Source organism: Triplophysa rosa, linkage group LG15, assembly GCF_024868665.1.
Source record: "Triplophysa rosa linkage group LG15, Trosa_1v2, whole genome shotgun sequence".
In the NCBI taxonomy this organism is placed as follows: Eukaryota; Metazoa; Chordata; class Actinopteri; order Cypriniformes; family Nemacheilidae; genus Triplophysa; species Triplophysa rosa.
In genome coordinates, this window is record NC_079904.1 from 606114 (window position 1) to 626390 (window position 20277).

The 20277-nt window shown below is 40.1% G+C and overlaps 1 protein-coding gene and 1 long non-coding RNA gene across 2 annotated transcripts; one reads left to right on the plus strand and one right to left on the minus strand.

Moving 5' to 3' along the window:
- Positions 1 to 224: 224 nt before the first annotated feature.
- Positions 225 to 6746, plus strand: dio3b (iodothyronine deiodinase 3b). Its single transcript, XM_057353297.1, has one exon. The coding sequence runs from the start codon at positions 4485 to 4487 to the stop codon at positions 5295 to 5297; it is 813 nt and encodes a 270-aa protein (XP_057209280.1). The 5' UTR covers positions 225 to 4484; the 3' UTR covers positions 5298 to 6746.
- A 10934-nt stretch (positions 6747 to 17680) lies between these two features.
- LOC130566210 (uncharacterized) lies at positions 17681 to 19486 on the minus strand. The gene is made up of 3 exons (XR_008964440.1): positions 19394 to 19486; positions 18875 to 18959; positions 17681 to 18446 (listed from the first exon to the last, which is right to left on the minus strand). It is a non-coding gene; the product is annotated as an uncharacterized LOC130566210 (long non-coding RNA).
- Positions 19487 to 20277: the final 791 nt, after the last annotated feature.

The window sequence follows — 20277 nt, forward strand, 5'->3', positions numbered from 1 at the left end:
CCGGTCAGAACTCAAATGTACCATTTGTCATCATTTGTTATTATCAGGGGATTCCAAACAATACACAAGATTTAAGATTTAAAAATTCGACTTCTTTATTTGAAATAAAAAAAACTGCTTAATTTTCAAAAATTCAACCATTTTAATAACATTTTATGTTGTGTACAAGCTGTTAAAGGTTTAATTCAACTGTCTTTATGTAAATTATACAAATGAAAAAAGGTCTGTCACTAAATAGCAAAACTGAATTTTAACAATATTAAAACTAATAGGGGGTGAATTAAGTGAATGTGAATTAAGCGATTTCTGCGAGTAAATAAAAAAAAATAAGTCAATGCAAATACGCAAATCGGGCGGCAATCTTGTCTTCCGCGCAAGTTGAAAGATATTTGTCAGCTCGCGTCACTCATCCGAAAATAACGACCTTTTCCCACGTGTAATAAAGACCGTGGAACGTGATTGTTCGCGTTTGGTGTGAACCCAGCATGCCTGCTGCGAGTTCGCATTGCATTGACTTAATAATTGTACTCGCACAAAACGCTTAATTCGCGTTTGGTGTGAACCCAGTGAAAGACAGCTCAACTTTTTAGAGCATTCGAAAGCACAAAATAAAAACGCACATCAACAGGATAAATAAAATACATATCGGAACGTTTACAATCGACCATATATCATGATATATCGACCACGATGTTGTTAAAGGCCTATTGATTATACAACAGCATTGTTAACACTGACAGCACTTACTCTATAGAGAATGTGAAGCTGACGTCACGCCCTATGTTGCGGTGGAGCCGCCATCTTGGGAGGATCATACTCCACTGCTATTATTGTTTTGATATGTACCGTTACTTGTTTTGTTTGATATATTGAGAAATTGAAAGATAAAGAACCAGGGGCTTTTCCATGAACGACTCTGCGTAATACTATTGCAGTTTTTAACACAGCAAGATCGACCTACCGTAGTTATATTTCCTTATCAAACAGGAAAAACTAATCACTGCATTGAACGCACTGGCAGCCATCCTCCCAAGATGGCGCAACATTCAACGCGGCGTGACGTCGATTAACAAGCTCTATTCAGATTCTCGATTTGTTTTCTGAGCTCTGGACGTTCCTCAATGCCACACTCTCTGGATAAACAAAAAAAACCTCTGCTAAACGATATCCTGCTGCTTTTGAGCGGGATAATCCCGACCGGGCCTTGATGACGGTTGCTATGCTACCTCGATCCTTCTCAGCTTCCCCGGCTAAGCAAGAACGAGAGGATGAAACACGTGAAGAGGAAACGAGGCCAGAACTGAAAGCTGAAGATGCGAGTGTGTGTTAATGAAGAGCGCGGGCTGGATTTCTGTGGAACGGTAGTTGTGGCTCAGGATTTCCACCAGTCTTTTAAGTTTGCTGCAGGCACTGGGCTGTTTGTGCTATTCTCGGCTGTCCTCGTTTGACCCAAGAATCCATGCCAAGTTCTTAGCAGGGTTTACAGGAGGTAACAGGGTTAAGAGCCAACAGCATATTTCAGCTAAAAAAAAATATTGACGACTTTCCTCGCATCTGTCGCTCGTCTACAACTGTAGAGCGTGCCGGGCAAGCTGTCATACAAGTCCAAAGTGCGTCAATGCGATTAGCACAAACGTTATTAAGGCCACAACGGGAAAGAAACGCAAGAAAACAGGCGTCTAGACGGGTGGAAATGCGACCTGCCCAGCAGATAGCAACACAATATACCCCCCGATGCTGTCTGTCTGAACATTTCAATCAAGCGTGTAGTGATGGAGGCAGCTTATCTTACCTTTCCATTTATCATTATTCACCTTTTCTTTCCTCAGAAATCACTGAAACAAAATTCAGCTTTAAAAGCATCAAGAGCTCAGAAGTTCATTGAGCGTTTAAGAGTCCCTATCGTGTTTATTAACTGTTCCAACAGACAACATTCACTCACCCTCTTGTGCGCCTCTATCGTGTGAATTGTACATTTTGTGTTCGTATTATTAGTGATGAAATAAAATCATTCCTGCTCAGATGACTCTGTGTTTCTCAGAACAGTTGGCATGTTTTCAATCTACAAATACCTGCTTTCCCAATGTAACGTTAGCTTTCGGTTCATGTCAGGAATGGTTTTCCTCTAACAGTCGGAACGGCCCGTGTAATGGTTGTGTTATTGTTGAAAAACCCGGAGCTGACATGCCAGAAGACACACTGTATGAGCATGCTTTTATTTGTTTTTAATTTTGGGAAAGTATCTCAGTTAGGCGGGATGACAACGCTGTAAAAAACAATCCAAGCATTTCTGGATGTACAGACAGAGCTCATAAAAAACGGAGAAAATAATAACGGAAAACAAACCAAAAGTCTACTTGTGCATGTCATATTATCACTTTGGATAGACGGAAGCTGACAGTCATAACGCACGCGCACACACACACACACTTTTTCATTGACAAATGTGGTTTCATGTTGACAAAGTCTACAAAACTCAATGGAACACTGTTGTTGAAGGTACAAACAATGTTGCAATATTTCATAAATGATGTTCTTCTCCTCCTTAATACCGTCACACTCACTGTATTCCCGAACAGTATAATCTACTCATCAAAAATAAGCAAACTGTGTTCAACTATTTTGATATCTTGAGTTCCAAGGACACAAAAATAAGAAGTCACTTAACTCAAAAAAATTAATTATATCTTCCAATGACGTCAGAGCGATTCCCAGCATGCTTTGTGTGGACTGGATAATGGAAGTAAATCTCGAAGTAAAGTGTTATTTTATGTATTTATATCAAAATTACAATGGGAGGAGGCTCATAGTATTCAGTGATTTAAAGAGTTTTGGGACATTAGTGATGTGAATGAGGTTACCATTGTGCAGACGAGTAGAGCATTTGCTTAGGAGGAAAACAGACTCATTTCAAATCATATCTGAAGGCATTACATTAATAATGCTACAGCTGTAATTGCCTGTTGTTCCTTCATGACATCATCGATAAGTGAAACTCAAGTATATGTAAAATGATAAATGAAGTTTATTCAAAATGAATTGTTTTATCTTATCTTAACTTATCAGGCTTTACAGTGCTGTATTTTAGAGTAGTGTACTGAATAAATCAAATCGTTTTCATTCATTGTGTTAGAAATGTCCAGTGTTTCTTTGCTTCAGTAGATCAAATGTATCGGACAGTCTTTCAAAACGATTTATCTGATGAAACTGTGTGGAGGATTGTACGACAGGCATCAGATTGTGTTTGGAGGTAAACCGGTTTCTGTGGAAGAGGTAAAACTGAGATTTAAAGTCATGATCCTGTACTGCATGACATATTATATCAAGAAAACAAATCCACTGAACGTGCTCAGAAACAGACAAACAACAAATACTGATCAGAGTTCATCGCGTGTGTGCGTGCTGTTCATGGTAAACCTGTATCAGAGTTGTGAAGATAGCATTAAGACCTGTCACAATGCATTAAAACCATGAATGCAACACTGTAAAAAGAGAAATTAACCTTGCAATTTTTCTCAACTATGCAGTAAAATGTCAGGCATAAAAAGCGCACCTGTAGTTTGTGAAAGAATCTAATAAGCAGCACGACGCATGCATTTTTACGACATTTCTTGAAATCATGTTGCATTTAACGCATCAATGCATTGATAAAGAGCATCATACTGCATTAATCTCTTGATATCTCTTAAGATTTCATGCATCATTTCAAGATGCAACAAAACCAATGTATTAAACAGTGCTACACAAATCTAAAAAATAGGCTTTACTAAATGTTGCATGCATTTCAACCAGCGATACATTCAAATCTAGTTGATCTATCATTCGTCCAAAAATCAAACGGGCAGCACAATGCTGTTGCATGAATTTAAACCAGTGCTGCATTAAAAAGAGCAATTGGCAATTCAGCATGTAGCGCTTTGGTTTTTTCTAAAAAGATTTAATGTATGATTTCTTAAAAAGTTGCATTAAACAGTTGCCAAACTTCACTGCACTCATTGCATGCATTAAAAAGAGCGTGCATGCAAAATATGTCGTGCATTAAGAAGTGAACCTGTCGTTTGTCAAATAATTGAATGAGCAGCTCGATGCGTCTGATCGCTTTCTCGGGATGCATTTAAAGCAGTAAAGCATTAAAAAGCGGAAGAGTCCGGCAATGAAGCGATCAGCTCGCATCTCTCTCTCTCTCTCTCTCTCTCTCTCTCTCTCGCTCGCTCATCGAGACACGGGAGTTGACGGGAGGTAATCCCTTCCATGTGAGGAGGCGGCACGAGCGCGGAGGCGTGTTGTTTTCCATTCAAATCCTTACTAGTCCTATAAAAAGCGGCACCGGGAGCTGGAGAGAAGGAAAGATAAAGAGAGAGAGAGAGAGAGAGAGAGAGAGAGAGAGAGTGTGTGTGTGTGTGTGTGTGTGTGTGTATATCCAGTACGCGGTCGTGCACACGCGTTCATCCATCACAGCGCTGCTGCCGCCGCCGCTGCTCCGGATGGGGGGGGCGGAGATGCTGCAAGGCTCCGCAGGTGTCCACGCGGCGAGGACGCTGAAAAACGCCGCCGCGTGCCTGATGCTGTTGCCCCGCTTCCTCGTGGCCGCCGTGATGCTCTGGCTGCTGGACTTCCTGTGCATCCGGAGGAAGGTGCTGATGAAGATGCGCGAGACGAGTCCCGACGACCCGCCGCTCTGCGTCTCCGACTCCAACAAGATGTTCACGCTCGAGTCGCTGCGCGCCGTGTGGTACGGACACAAGCTGGACTTCTTCAAGTCGGCGCACGTCGGCGGCGCGGCGCCCAACACCGAGGTGGTACCCCTGGACGACAGCGATCGGGCGCACCGGATCCTGGACTACGCTCGCGGCAAGAGACCCCTCATCCTGAACTTCGGCAGCTGCTCCTGACCGCCGTTCATGACGCGCCTGTCGGCGTACCAGCGCGTAGTCCGCCAGTACGCGGAAATCGCGGACTCGCTGCTGGTGTACATCGAGGAGGCGCATCCGTCGGACGGCTGGGTGAGCTCCGACGCGCCCTACCAGATCCCCCGGCACCGCTGCCTAGAGGACAGACTGCGCGCCGCGCGCCTCCTGGACGTGCAGGGCAGCGCCGTGGCCGTGGACACCATGGACAACTCGTCCAACTCGGCGTACGGCGCGTACTTCGAGCGCCTTTACATACTGAAGGACCAGCGGGTCGTGTATCAGGGCGGCAGGGGCCCGGAGGGCTACCGATTATCCGAACTCAGAGACTGGCTAGAGCGCTACCGGAGCGACGTCGAAGGTTCTAAAGCGGTCGTGCTTCACGTTTAGTCGTATGTTTACGTTTAGTATGTCGACGGACGAGTGCTCTGTGGCGTTTTTTACCCACACTTCTGTCTTTACAATGAAGTCTTTGGCTGTGTTTCACAAATCCCAGTGACAGTCTCTCTCTTTCTCTTCACTCTATATGCTTCACACAAAAAAGTTCTTCAGGTCTGTGTTTTGTTTTGTTTTTCACACCTGACAACGAAGTCACCGGCTGCTTTCAAAACACAGTGACCGACTGTCTACACTCTTATCGTTGTCATCAGCGCGCTTTGAAAGTCACTTAATACAAACGCGAAGCCGTCATCAGCGTAACAACCGGAGCATTTGAAATCAAATCGTCTCCCATTCGACGCGCGTAAAACTGCCGCGTTGAACAAAGGAGAAAGAAACCTGTTCGTCTGATTTGTGGTCTTAAAAAGACGTGTTTTTCATGCTTTTAGAGTGTCAAACACTGTTTCTAATGTCAATGTATTCTCAGACTTTTAGAGCGCACTGCACGGCAAGTTCTGTAGAGATGAAAACGGGATTTAAATGCAGTTCAGCCCCAAATCCAAATTCTGTCATCGTTGTTCACGTGGCTGTGAATCTGCGAGTCTTTATTCAGTGGAACACAAAAGAAGATATTTTGAGAAATGTCTCAGCGGTTTTGTGTTCATACAGTGGGGTTCAAAATATCTTCTTTTGTTTTCTGCCGATTCAAGAAAGATTTGCCATGACATGTTTTGGATGAACTCTTCTGAGTTTCTTAAGAACCCGAGTGGTTGAAAAACAACCTACACTTTTAACATTGCGCGCTGTATGGGGCTTCATGAGATGAAAGGATCTGGATATTTCAGCTTCTTTACATGAGCTCACCGTCGGGTTTCTGTGGAGAAGGTAAACGAGATTTAGTATGAGCTTTCATTCGAATCATACATGAAATATCTACATACACACGCACACACAGGAAAAGTGTTTTTGGAGGTAGACGGGTCACTGGGTTTGGACAGACCGTTATCAGGTGATGGGTGTTTTCATCTGCTGCTATAGACTGTCAAGCTCAATACTGCACACGTCAAGCTTTAGTTTCATGCATACGGATGTTTATGTTGTCAGTGGCCATGCGACCGCATGATAGCTGTTGTGCTTCTGTTACGGCCATCCGACCTGCCATTCGGAATATTACAGAATCTTCGATCTATATGAAACATATGCTATTTGATTTATTTTTGTATGGTATCTCTATCCCTCTGTGTGTGTGTGCGTGCGGCCAGCAGGCTGTTGTATTGTACTCTGGAGTTATTGTGAAGATCGGTTTTTAAACGGATGTAAACCAGAAAACCGATACTGATGTATTTTGACACCAGAGTACAGGACAGATAAACGGCCTCTAGACGTGTTGCCAAACGCTGTTTTGTAAATGGTGTATATTTTATTGAACACTTTTTTAAATAAATGCGAGAGCGCCCTCTAAACTGCTTTCATTTGTCCTGGTGAGCGCACGGGTTTGAAGCCTCAGATGGCGCACTGATCATAATGCGATGTTTCATATAGACCACACACACCTGACATGCTTTCACGGTCACGCGTGATGTGTGTTATGAGACAGAGCCGTGGCGGTTTTCCTGATGCAGACGGACTACTGCAGATGCTGTGAATCTGTTTCAAAGGTATCAACACAAATCAGTCCTAATGATAATATGCACTTTAACAGGCCATTTCACATTCAAAACACACATTATTATTTCATATTATGACTTCATGCTTTTTTTAAGAGAGCTATGTAAGAAAAACAATGATCATGAGCATGTCCTTTATACTGATAGGGGCCTTTTATATATTTTTTACAAATGAAAACAAACCTACTGCACTATTCTTAACATTTACATTGAGTCATTCAGCAGATGCTTTTATCCAAAGCGACTTACAAATGAGGTAAACAATGGGAGCAATCGGAACAACATAAGGACAACAAACAGCTTAAGTGCAATAAAACTGGTCTCAAATAGCCTACCACAGTATACAAAGCTAAGGTTTTTTTCTTAATGAATAGATTAAGCCACACATCACTATAACATTTCCCATACCAAAGATTACAATAAACCTTAAACCCTGAATATGGAATAGATGGCTTATTGATGTAAAGACACCACAATAAATAGAAAATCATCTGAGTTAACGCAGTAGTTAACATGAACTAACAGTGAATAGGACGTCAGCATTTATCATTTTAGTTCATATTAATGTCAGCATTTACTCGTACATTTTAAAATAATCAAAAGTAACAAAATAACACGTATATTAAATGCAGAAAAAACGTTACTGCTCATTCATAAGTTCATTGCTAAAGCATTCAAGATTCAAAGAAGCTTTATTGGCATGATAAAACACATTTTACATTGCCAAAGCACAGGACAGATAAATATAATCATTCTGCACAAATACAGATTAAGATAAAAATAAAATACAATTAAGTATCTATCATATTGATATATACCGAAAAAGTTCAAAGAGCATTCACTAATGTTACTGTATTGTGTTTCCAATATTACTTCAAGTGTTGTCAATCGATTAAAAAAATGAATCTGATTAATCACACATTGTTTCTGTGATTAATCACGATTAATTGCACATAACATTAATGTTTTTAAATATACTTTCACATTCTAATCATTTCACGTTTAATCTCCAAATGAATGTAGAAACATCAGATTTCTTTAACAGCATTGGTTTATGAATAAAAGGCAACATTCTGATATTAGTACTGCAACTGATGTCGCCATTAAATTATTTGAACATTAATTATAGCCGTTTAACATTGAAGTACAGTAAAACTGAGAGCTCTGGTGTCTAACAGGTAGGAAATATACAGAAATTGAATTACGTTCTGAAACACTTTACAGTGGTTAATGCTAAATTCTGAATTAAATACAGAATTAAAGCTACAAAACACATTGAATTCCTCTTTTCTTTTGTTCTTTGATGAACATTAGTGACAGGAGTCACAGCAGCAGGTTTAAGAGCGTGGCCCCTTTAAGAGCTTCTCTTTACGCATTCATTTAGGATTTTAGTTAACATGTTGTTGTCTGTGCTTACAAAAATGCTAGACAAAACGTGCTTTCTGGCATAATCTTGTGTGTTTTTGTTCATTCAAGCACCAAAGAGAAGTTAATACAGATGCTGTGCTGTCTGACAGAGATTCACTGACGCAGCGTTTAGCCCGTGTCTGTACTCACCAGACGGGACGACTATCGAGTCGTGCCACGTCCCACAGCTAGAAGCCGTCTATCTATTAGGGCTGTACCGAATACCATTTTTTGAGCTTCGAAGCTTCGGTAGTAATCGACATCGAATATTCGAAGCTTCGGAGGGAGGGGACGTTGTATTAACGTTATTGAACATATGCTTCTCCCTAATAAAGGCATGAATCTCTGTGTCGGTCTGTCTGTTTGCACTTTTATTATGTCGACAACCGTTCATCCAATCAACTTCAAGCGTGGCGGGTGTGTTGCCGCGGACCCAAGGGAGTGCAGCGTCACATTTTGGTGCAATATGGACACACTCAGAATTAACAGTTAATAAACTAATAAACTACAGATCAGCACGAGCCGGAAGCGGCGCGCCTCACATTAAAATAGTTCCGTTTTGTTTTTAATGGCAAATTATATTTCGTTTAGTTTCTGTATTAAGTTCATTTAGAAAAATGTTTGGAGTATTTTTTGTGTGTGGTTCAGGTGCTCGCATAGTTTAATTGCCCACTGCGCTGGAGTGCGGATTTAAATGCATGACATAGAAACTGTTTAATCTGTTGCAGCCATTAAAATCGTTTTGTTTTGTTTTCAATAGTAAATTAGATATATTTAGTTTTCTTTCTTACGTGAGTTTAGAAAAATGTTTCGAGTATTTCTTGTTTGTTGCTCAGGCACAGAACGTAGTTTGAATGCCAACTGTGCCAGAGACGCGGATATAAACGCATGACAGGCATGAGACTGTTTAAATTCCTCATTCTGTCACTGTATGAAAAAAAACTTTGGATACGTGCGACATGTGACATGCAACCTGTCCTCCTTACCGGGTCCCAAACTGCTCCAAATATTAGGTTTGTCGGACATCATGCAGCGTCTTTCATTAATTGCTCTCGTGTTGTTTCGATAACATAAGCAGATCTGCGCAACACGCACAAAGTTGAACACATAATAAATCACAAACTAGCATTTTTATAGGCATACTACTTACAGAACTCGTGTGATTACTCAAACTTGATGTGCTATTGTGGTAGGCCAGTTTCAAACCGCATATTTGGCACACTGGCTTTGTCTTGTCCTCACTGAAGTTAAAGTGTTCCCACACACCGGAGGTCTTCGGCATCTTTGTCTTCTCCTTCAGATTAACTAAATCATGACGTTCACTCATGGGCGATTCATATTCAAGCGCGAACGCGATTCGCTTCGCGGGGATGCCAGCTGTTAGGAAAAAAATAATATTCGAACCTCAAAATTGAAAATCGAATGCCAACTCACCGAACGAATATTCGAATATTCTGGTACAGCCCTACTATCTATACAGAATGAGTCAAATCAACCTTTTCAAATCAATGGTTTAAAGGCCTTTACATGAATAAGAGCGTGATTATAAGTACCCTAACGCTAGACAAAGGATGACCAAATAAACGGATGCTGCGTTAATTGCGTTAAATATTTAAACGCGTTAAGGTCTTTGCACAGTCAGTCCGACATTTTCGTATGCGTTTTTTCGTATTTGGCGCTGGTTTGTACGGTGTCTCTGGATTGTCAAAACGCCTCTCAAAATTCTTGCTACGGATGCGAAAAACGCAGAAAATCGAACCCAGTCCGAATCTTTTTATGACGGACGAAAATATCGGAGGCGGTGTGTAAATGTGATTGTGAACATGAGGTTGTATTTATTTTTTAACGTGCGGAAATTTCGGACTCAATGTGCAATGGCTTTTGATCTGCAAAAAAAGAATCGCATGCGCGTTAATGTGTTAACGTTGACACGCCTACTTAAAATACAAAATAGCCTAATGATAAGAACAGACATAATTATTTTTACAAAATGGTCAGTTTTGCCCCCTCAAAGAGAAGATTTTTCTTCTTCTTGAACTTAATATTTGGTAAAAGTTTCTGTTAGATGACAATAGCTTGTTAAATTTAAGGTCATGTATATATTACATATGTGATGTATAGAATCTTTGCTCCAGATCGACTGAGCCTGTGTCTCCTTGTGTACTATACCTACATAGACAGCTCCCTTCTAAGACAAAATGTTCACTAAAACAGAAACTAATAAGAGAATGACTTACAACACGGCAATTCCTTATTATTTATTTTATAGCAAACAGTGAACATTTTTACGATGTCAATATAAAATACTAATAATATGAATAACTGTCATCATCTCTGCCACAAACATCCAGCCTTTGAGATCATAATAGTGAAGATGTCTCTAAATGCAAACGCTTCAAGTTTATTATATATACACCTCAATTGATAACGCAAGAACACTTAAGTGTGTCTTAGCATAAAGCAGTGACGGTTTCAAGTCAGATCAGGCTGGGGTTTGTTAAGTTTCTATCTATATCTGTACTGTACACAGAGGAAAGATGTTTTTGTCTTATCAAATAAAAGAGAAACGATCTGTTATTTCAGTGGAGGAGATAAACGAAGAAGGATGCTGGTTTGGGTGGATGGAGATGTGTCAGGGTGCAGTACTTGACGGTGGCTCTTGAATGAGCGGTGAGCAGCTGGCAATGTGATTACAGCACACGTGTCCTGTCGTCTGTCCCGACTGCTTGATTTAATGTATTCAGGTCTCTTTATCAGCTGCGCGAGTGGCCCTTTAATCTGGGCTGCATTTTATTCTCCACCTGCACGCTGCTCTCTGTCTGTCTGTCTGTCTGTCTGTCTGTCTGTCTGTCTGTCCAGCAAACCGGGAGAAACTTACGCTTACATTCTCCAAAATCCCAGCGGTCATTCAAAAACATAACAGTTAATAAAGAGAGGAAGTGTGTATTGTTTTATATCAAGCAGAAACAGAAGAAAGTAACAATCATTTAGTATTTGAGGATATGAAGATAATACCACAGAAATATAATATACCCCAGATTCAATTTTTCTAACCCATTTCTTTTTCTTGTTGTAACTATAACCTCAAATCTCAAGATTTTGTTACAGAGAAAAATGAAAGGGAATTAATTTAAGATTTTGTTGAAAAAAAAAAAAAATGTTTGCTGTGAGAAGTGTGAGAAATATATGTAATATATAAATACAGTACACTAAATTCTGTGCTTCTTTAGATATAATGCAAAATGCAATATGTAAATTATAATGACCAAAATGATGTCCTTGCTTTTTTAAACCAAAACATAAAAAACAAAATTCAGTCTCATTCACAGTCTTGTTTCAGAATTAACGAGTGTGTTTGTATTGTTTGACCATCTGCCAGTTTGAGCTTCATTATTGTTGTTGAATTCGCACTGATTCACACATATGCGCATCATGCCTTCACTCACCTCAGTCATGTGTGTACATCAGGTGAACTTTGACCTCTTGGGCAACAGGATACAGGGGTCGATGCATTAGCTCTGATGATAAAACAATGAAATAGATGATCAGTCAAACTGTCAATCACATCTCTCCTTAAAATAAAAAATAAAATGACAATTCAAATAGAAAAAATGAAGCTTTTACACGTTATAAAGTTAATCATTTTGTTAAAGCAGATTTGTTTTATTTTAGGGTGAACTCATCTCAGTGTACTGTGTGTAACAACGTTAAAAATGAGATTTAAAAAAACCTACTAAACCCTCCAGCTGTTGAAACTGAAGCCAAACTAGCAAGCATCAAAGTTCCTCTCAGAGTTATTATTATCTGTCCAGAAGAATCTCTCGCCATCACAAACTATCCATCATTTCATCTGAGCCCTAATGACTTCTGTTCTCCAGCTAAATGAGCAATTCCACCTTTGACTCCGTAAAAGCGGCTGTGCAAAGAGAAAGATTTGCAATGCTTTTAGACCCAATGAATTTCAAGATTCCTCGTTGTGGTTATTTGGCCTGCCGATGACCAGAAACGATGGATGCAGGACGTAATCCCATCTGGCTGGACAATAAACACATACTATAAACACATTTATGCATTATGGCAGACGCTTTTATCCAAAGTGACTTACATTGCATTAGACTACACATTAGTTTCCGTGTATGTGCAATCCCTGGGTTTGAACCCATGACCTTGGCGTTGCTAGCGCCACGCTCTAACCACTGAGCTACAGGAAAGCACAACATCACAAACACGAATCACAGCATCAGCGGTGACCCAGAGCATTACTGTATTTATTCTAAGAAAACAGAAATGTTTCAGAAAGTTTATGTCTTATGTCAGCCGATACGCTGGTGGTGAATCGGTGACGCTAGAAGCAAATGTCTCTGAACCAACTGAATCTGTTTGATTCTGCCTCCTGTTTCTTTCTTCCGCAGAACACAAAAGAAGATATTTTGAAAAATGTTGGCAACAGAACAGCACTGGACCCCATTCACTTCTATTGTAACCCATGCAAGTGAATGGAGGGGGGCTGTTAACAACATTTCTCAAAATATCTTCTTTTGTGTTCTGCGGAGGAAAGTAAGTCACACAGGTTTTAAATGAATAGAGGGCGAGTAAATGACGACAGAATTTTCATTTGTTAGGTGAACTGCTCAGCTCCTTTAAGAATAACTTCTATAGAACTGCAATCTGAAATAGCAGTCGACCGACGTGTATTTTACGATAATTCCTTCTTTAATGGTCTTGAGCAAATTGAGATATTTATTCACATGAAAAATATGCAAACAGCTACATTTAAAATTCCTTCTCTAAAAGAACACATTTTCATCTTCAGCATTTTTGCTCGGTTTGTTTTGTGGTTTATGGTGTTTATGGTGACATTTTTAGCGGCTTTGGGTACCTCAAAGGGATTCTTTATTTAATGGAGTAATGTGATGTCGTCTGAAACCTCAAGACAGCGTTTGTCCGATCTGAAAAACATGTTAAATGTGACATGAAAATAGAGAGCACTTCATGGACCTCACAGAGATTCTCTGGCGTCTGAAAACGTTCCGTCATTACTCAATTACAGGAAAATACAAAGATTTGGTCTGAAGACTCCTGGTTGTCATATGACTAGCGCAGACCTTTCAGTGAATGTAGGCCAGTGAAATCCCGTCCACAACAACATCGTCTGGCCTCGTTTGGCCTCTCATCTCCACAGCTCTGGAGTTATTTACAGCACGTGTTGTTCTAGTTTTCGCATCTTAACTTGTGTTCCACACATGAGCCGAGACCCCCGGCCCATTCTAATCCTGCTTTCAGTTCAAGCCTCAAAGGTTTTGTTGCTCGTGTTGACCTGAACCAGGGTTAAGACAGGCCGGTTATTTGAGAATCATATTGCTCTAATGCATCCAGAGCGTTTTACTGACGTTTTCAGGCAATCACGGTCACAGATTGCATCTAATGGCACTCGCGGGAACAGATCTGTTTGAAAGAGCGCGGCCGTCGATAGTCCAGCCCTGAGATGCCTGTTTTAGATGCATTAAGATGCATTTTCTGATTACTTTCATGATCATTTTTATCACCAGATTCTCATTACTGTAATCTACCCGGATGTTTAACTTCTGAGGCTGTTGGTAATTTCATTATCTTCTTTACTGTAAAACATTTCTTTGTTTAAATAACGTTTTACATGCAATTACAATTTACGTTTAAATGATAATTAAAAAATATCAGAATTTTAAATAACACTGAAAATGTTAAAATGCAAAAAGTGAAATACAATTTTATATTTAATCTTAACTACAGATCAGTGGTTCCCGACCCGCAGTCCAGAGGTCACAGAGAGGGCACAGAATCATTAAATATAGACAAAAAAGTTTTTATTATATAATATATTTTAAACCTATAGCAAAAAATGACCGTAATCTACAGTTTTACAGTCAATCCATCACTTTCTCACCGTGCTTGACAAAAATATTTATAGTTTTAAACAAGGAAGAACTTTAGACATTTATTGAAACTACCAATGTTTTGCTTATATTGATAATCAATCTTAATTACTATCAAAAACTTGATAGATTTTTATATTTGAAATATGTAAACAAGTAGGAGGGCTCCAAAGAGAAAGGTTGGGAACCTCTGATATGGACTTCTACACTTTCTCTTATGCAAAATGTCTTTCTTTTGTATTTTGTGGTGACATGGGGTTTGTGTTTCAATTTTATTTACTTTTATACTTACACATACAGTCACACAAACTGAGCTTGTATTTCAGCTTCTGCAGCGCTGATGTTCGGCCATCACACACACGCACGCACACGCACGCACGCACACACACACACACGCACGCACGCACGCACGCACGCACGCACACAAACACACACGCTCGCACAAAAACACACACACACACACACACACACACACACACGCACAAACACACGCACACACACACACGCGCACGCACGCACACACACACACACGCACGCACGCACGCACGCACAAACACGCACGCACAAACACACACACACACACACACGCACGCACGCACAAACACACACACGTACGCACAAACACACCGGCACACACACAGTACAGAGACACAATGATTTTAAAATCATTGTCAAGTTAGCAAAAAGAAAGAGACAAGAAGCAAAAAATGAATGTTGTATGAGACGCACACAAGTCAAACTTTACATTTTTCTGAACATATTTTACATTCAACAAAATGGAGGAGTAAATGGGATGAACTCACTACCCAAATCAGTTCTGAGACTTCATGACAGGTGTGTCCTCAACAGGGTCAACACAAAAAGAGTCTAAACAAACAAAACCAAAAATAACATTTACCAACAATACATGCAGTTGGTAAAAGGGAAAACTGAAGAGAACAGAACTGAGATCTGAAACTTGTATTGCTCAGAGGTTTCTCTTTTATAGCTCACAAGACTAAATACATCAGAATATAAATTCTGTCACATAGTAGTTAAAAGAAAATTCAAAGGTTATATAAATAATGCATGTACTGTAAGTACCTTGATTTGACATTCTTTAAGAAAAATAAAGTAGATACAAATGAGACAAATAAAAGCCATCAAATGTATGTGGATTGGGAATCACAGATCATTTGGTGTTTGGCACAATTTAATGAGATTATTTTGAGATGTTTGATGAATGATTTGGAAAACTTTAAATATAGAGAATTAAGCAAAAGTCTCAATCAAATTCATTACTGTCTACAAGAAACCAATGAGATATTAGATCAATCTGACGGCTCTTTTCAATAGAAACTGTATTTCTGCTTTCTGTAAAGATGCTGCACATGTTTGTTTCTAATAAAGTCTCATTTCACAGCATTTTCTCACTCTTCATCCCGGTCCAAAAACTCCAAATCATCTTGAACTTATCCTCAAGTATTGGTACTAAATTTATCTAACAGTGTTTTTGAGTTCCACAAACCATGAGAACAGCAGAATCATTAAACCCTTATATTTTTCAGAGAACGATGATGAATGATGAAAATCTCTCAGCGCAACAACACAAGAGGTCTCGTCTATCAGACAACAAACTGAAACATCATCCAGACGTACGGCTCTCCAGCGTCTCTTTACCAGCTGCTGTCCTGAGAGCTGAAGGAATGAGACCCAAATGAGCGTCGCGTCCACCCGACAGACGTGTAATCCTACTCACGGTCTGACATCTGCATCCCAGGTTGCCATGGGAACCATGTTGCTATGAGATCAATCTATTTGTGCCACCATAGCAGGCACGGAGCGTCTGTGGAAAAGCACGGAGTATGGATACAGCGACACACCTCACACTTGTCCGCATTCAAAACACCGCATTCTCTAGTCAAATGACCTGCGGTGCGCACGGGGCACTCTGAAAAATTGAACTATTCCCATCTTGATGCAACGCCGACGTGCCTAGAAAAATGTGCGCGCTGCATTGTATGCGCATTGCGACCGCATCGCTGCCTATTTTGTCTACATTTAAAATAACGAACTTGCGCCCGCAAAAGATGTGAAATGTGAATCCACCCTTAAGAGTCAATTTTTTCAAATTGAGATGTTTACATAATCTGAAAGCTAAGATTTTTTGGTGAGAAAATGGCCTTTAAAGTTGTCCAAACGAAGTACTCCTTAGCATAGCATATTACTCACAAGAATAAAGTTTTGATATATTTACGGTAGGAAATAAAAAAATATATCTCCATGGAACATGATCTTTACTTAATATCCTAATGTTTTTTGCCATCAAAGAAAAATCTACAATTTTGACCCATATACAATGTTTTACTACAAATGTTCCCGTGCTTCTTCAAGTCCAGGTAAAGAGAATTCTGAGAATTGTTTCTAAACACATTGTAGATGTTAGAAATGTATTGCTGAAACACATTACAAAGACTCAGAAGTATGTATTTTTTTGGGCGGGGCTAAAACGGTGGCTCAGTGATGCAATGGAGCGTCCGAGTGTGCATGGCCCTAGCATTAGGTGTCTGCTCGATCACGAGACAACTAAACAAATATTACACCAAATAACAAGCAAACAGTAATGCAGACGCGAATCGACGGATGGGAATAACGCCAACGGAAGTAGGATCACTGCGCGTGATAGCGACGTGCTTCAGTGATTATCTATTGATGAATATCCCATAAAAATCTTCACATATAGCCTTCTGGGGACTCAGGTTGAGCGACGTGAGTGGGTGTGGCTTCAGCGCCAACAGCAGACACGCCCCCAGCGTTTGACAGCAGAGAGCCATGCTTATTTTTCAAAGATTTTGATCATTTATTTTTCAAATTTTCTCCATGCAAATTTGGCTGGGTGCTTAATAACACATTTTTCTGTTGTGTGACAAACTAAGAAGACGTATTTTAATCTCCCTTTACACAGACTTTAAGACATACTGTATATGAGGGATTACATTTACAAACGATTAAACCAATGTTTATCGTGTCTGAAAGTCGCGTCTTGCCTTAAAGCTGTCAGGAAATGTTTTTTCCTCGAGGAAGGTTTGTAAGGTATGTAGGCCACACTTGCATCCACAGATCTGAAATGCTGCAAACACAGACAAACGCAATATGTTACAAACAATGTAAAAGACAATCAAATTGTTTTTGTTATTGTATATTTAAGTCTGCTGCTTGTTGCTTTTGTTTCGTGATGTATTCTAAAATGGTTCAATAAAACACTAAATAAAATGCTGCAAACTAAACTCAATTTCACTGCATTTATCATATAAACTTGACTGTTGTTTATACTACGAGTGACTTCAGCTCGGCAGTTCATGAGTGGTGTTGATTTGTAATCTCACTTAAAACAGAAGAATGGCCTTTAAAGTGCACTCGACAGGGCAAAGTGAAATGAACCCTGAAGTCAGTTCTGCAGACCTCGATATGCCGCAGACATTCAGCAGTTTCTAGTTCAGCGAATCAGGAGATGTTCTCAGTTATGTAAAGTCCTACATTTGCAGTGTGTGATGTTAGCGCTCGTCCTGCGGGAGCTCTCTAGCATCTATTCACAGAAACGGCATTCATCTGTTCTGTCAGTGCTTCTAATGGAAACAGCTTGATGCCCATAATCAAGACTCAAAGCTGGCAGCTGTATGATGCTCTCCTCCCACACGGCCAGAGGTTACTTTGCATAACTCTGACGCATTTCCTGCAGCAGCCGGTCGGGAATCCTGTGGAGGTGGAGAATCCCGGGAGACGTTATGCTGCAACATGTTGCACACCAGCACGCTGGGATTTCTGACGGTGTTAATGCGCTGAGAAAATCTGCTTATTTCCTCTGCCGATCCCGGACGTGACCTCCGCCTGCGCTTTATTTTCTTTTCCTTTCCTCTAGGCCAAGCCGCGTGGATTACGGTGGAATTAACGTCGGCCATACGGCTGGCCAGAATGAAGCCGCGGGCTGCTTGACCTGGTGTTATGCGTGTCAAGGTTGCACGGCTGCACGCTGAGCACACCCAAGGCTTTTACTCGGCACGCCGGACAAAATCCCGTGTCCTGACGTGACTCCAGAGCGGCTAAGATGACTCACAAACACAAAACAGGGTGAAAGAGATTCTCGCAGCATCACTGCAGTTTCACACGGCCGCTCTGTTGCATTTGTGTGCGTCAACCTGCAAACAACACAATTCAATCATTATTCTACGCTACATGCTTTCTATACCATAAAAACTATGTAACTATGTATATATAAGACACACAGAAAACACACATATATATACACAGAATATATACAGTGACATAAATGAATACTAACACGTGCATGTGTGGATTTACAATGTAGTGGGGGAAAATCATAAAACAGAGGAAAGAAATTGTGTTTTAAATTGAGAATTACACTTTTATTTTGAGAAATAAATCAGGATAAATCATCATAATATATGATATTCGATACATAAATATATGACCTAATCTGTGGAACATTTTGAGTAATTTGGTATATTTTAAGATACATTAATAAGTAAATAAATATAATATTTGTGAGATAATATGACTAAAATGAAGAATAAATTCTGGTATGATGTGATGCTTTAGTTTTTACCTCAATCATGACCAAACATTTCTATTAATCCAACTGTCTGCGGGAAAGTCAGAGCCGTGAGTTACAGTTTATTATAAGATTCTTCCTGAAAAAAACAACAACACACAATTACTTCAACAGTACTACAGTAAAGACTTGGATATTACACAAGTCATGTGTTTTCATCATGTTTTAAAGCAACAAACAGAAGGTATGACGGTCAGACGTCATGTACATTTTGCTGTAAATACTTATGTTTCTCCACCAATACTTGTATATGTTATTCTATGTTTCTGCGTCACCTTAATTGATCTACTTTGCTCTTTTAATCTCACTTTATTGAATTTTATTCTATATTTCAATGGTATTGTAGCGCTGTCGACTCACAAAAAGCATTTCAGTGCACTTACTGTCACTGACATCTGTACGCACGACAAATAAACTTGAAACTTTATTCGTTCCACAATAGATTTACAGCAATGATGTAAAATCATATTGTTGTGTTTAAAAACAAGACTTTTGCTTCTGTGCGAGACAAACCTCAACAGGTTATCACAGATGAATAAACGAGCTCTCGGCATTGGCTGTTGCTTTAAGCCAGCTGCTCCGCCCCCCTCTGATGATTGGATTACTGTAAGAGACAACAGAAGCTTTAGTGCTTTTCTCAGCTCACCTGTTCCTAACATAACCTCACATGTCCCTGTTCCTAAAATGACCCCAACCTGTTCCTGACCCTGACATCTCTCGTCCCTGACCTCATGTCATCATTCCATCAACATCATCACGTGTTCGTCCGCAGATTGACTCTTTGTGTGTCCTTCGTTTTCAGACGTTTACACTTCAGAAAACAAATATTCTTCAACGTCACCCAGGAATCATTATCTGGCTCTTGATGTTAAAGAGAGAGTAACAATATCGCACATTGTGAGTAATAAAAGTCAGGATGGACAGTATTTTCTTCTAAAGAACTACAGAATTATAAAAGACCTCATCTGGCACAGTAAATCACACGGGACAGCTAAATAATCATTTCTTTCGTCATCCGTCTGAGGCTAATTTGAGACGTAACATCTCTATGACCTCCAGCATCAGAGCATTAAACATCAGACACAAATAAATCAATCTACAGTCGGCTCACTGTTGCTTCCCTTGTGTCACATTTACTGCCGGATGGTGTCACTTACCTCCCACGATGCCTGAGCATAACTTCTGGGAAGTTCTGGGAATGCACATCACAAGTTCAATGCAACAGGGAGGTTTCAACATTCTGGGAATGCGCATGACATCAGGAGGGTCAACACCCAGTTTCACACTGTAATACAACAGACAGAATGGTCAAACAGTGTTACCCAGGTACCTTTCCTAAACACCGCAGGACACTTTACAGGAAAAGCCCTATAAAACAGCAGGTCACCAAATAAAAC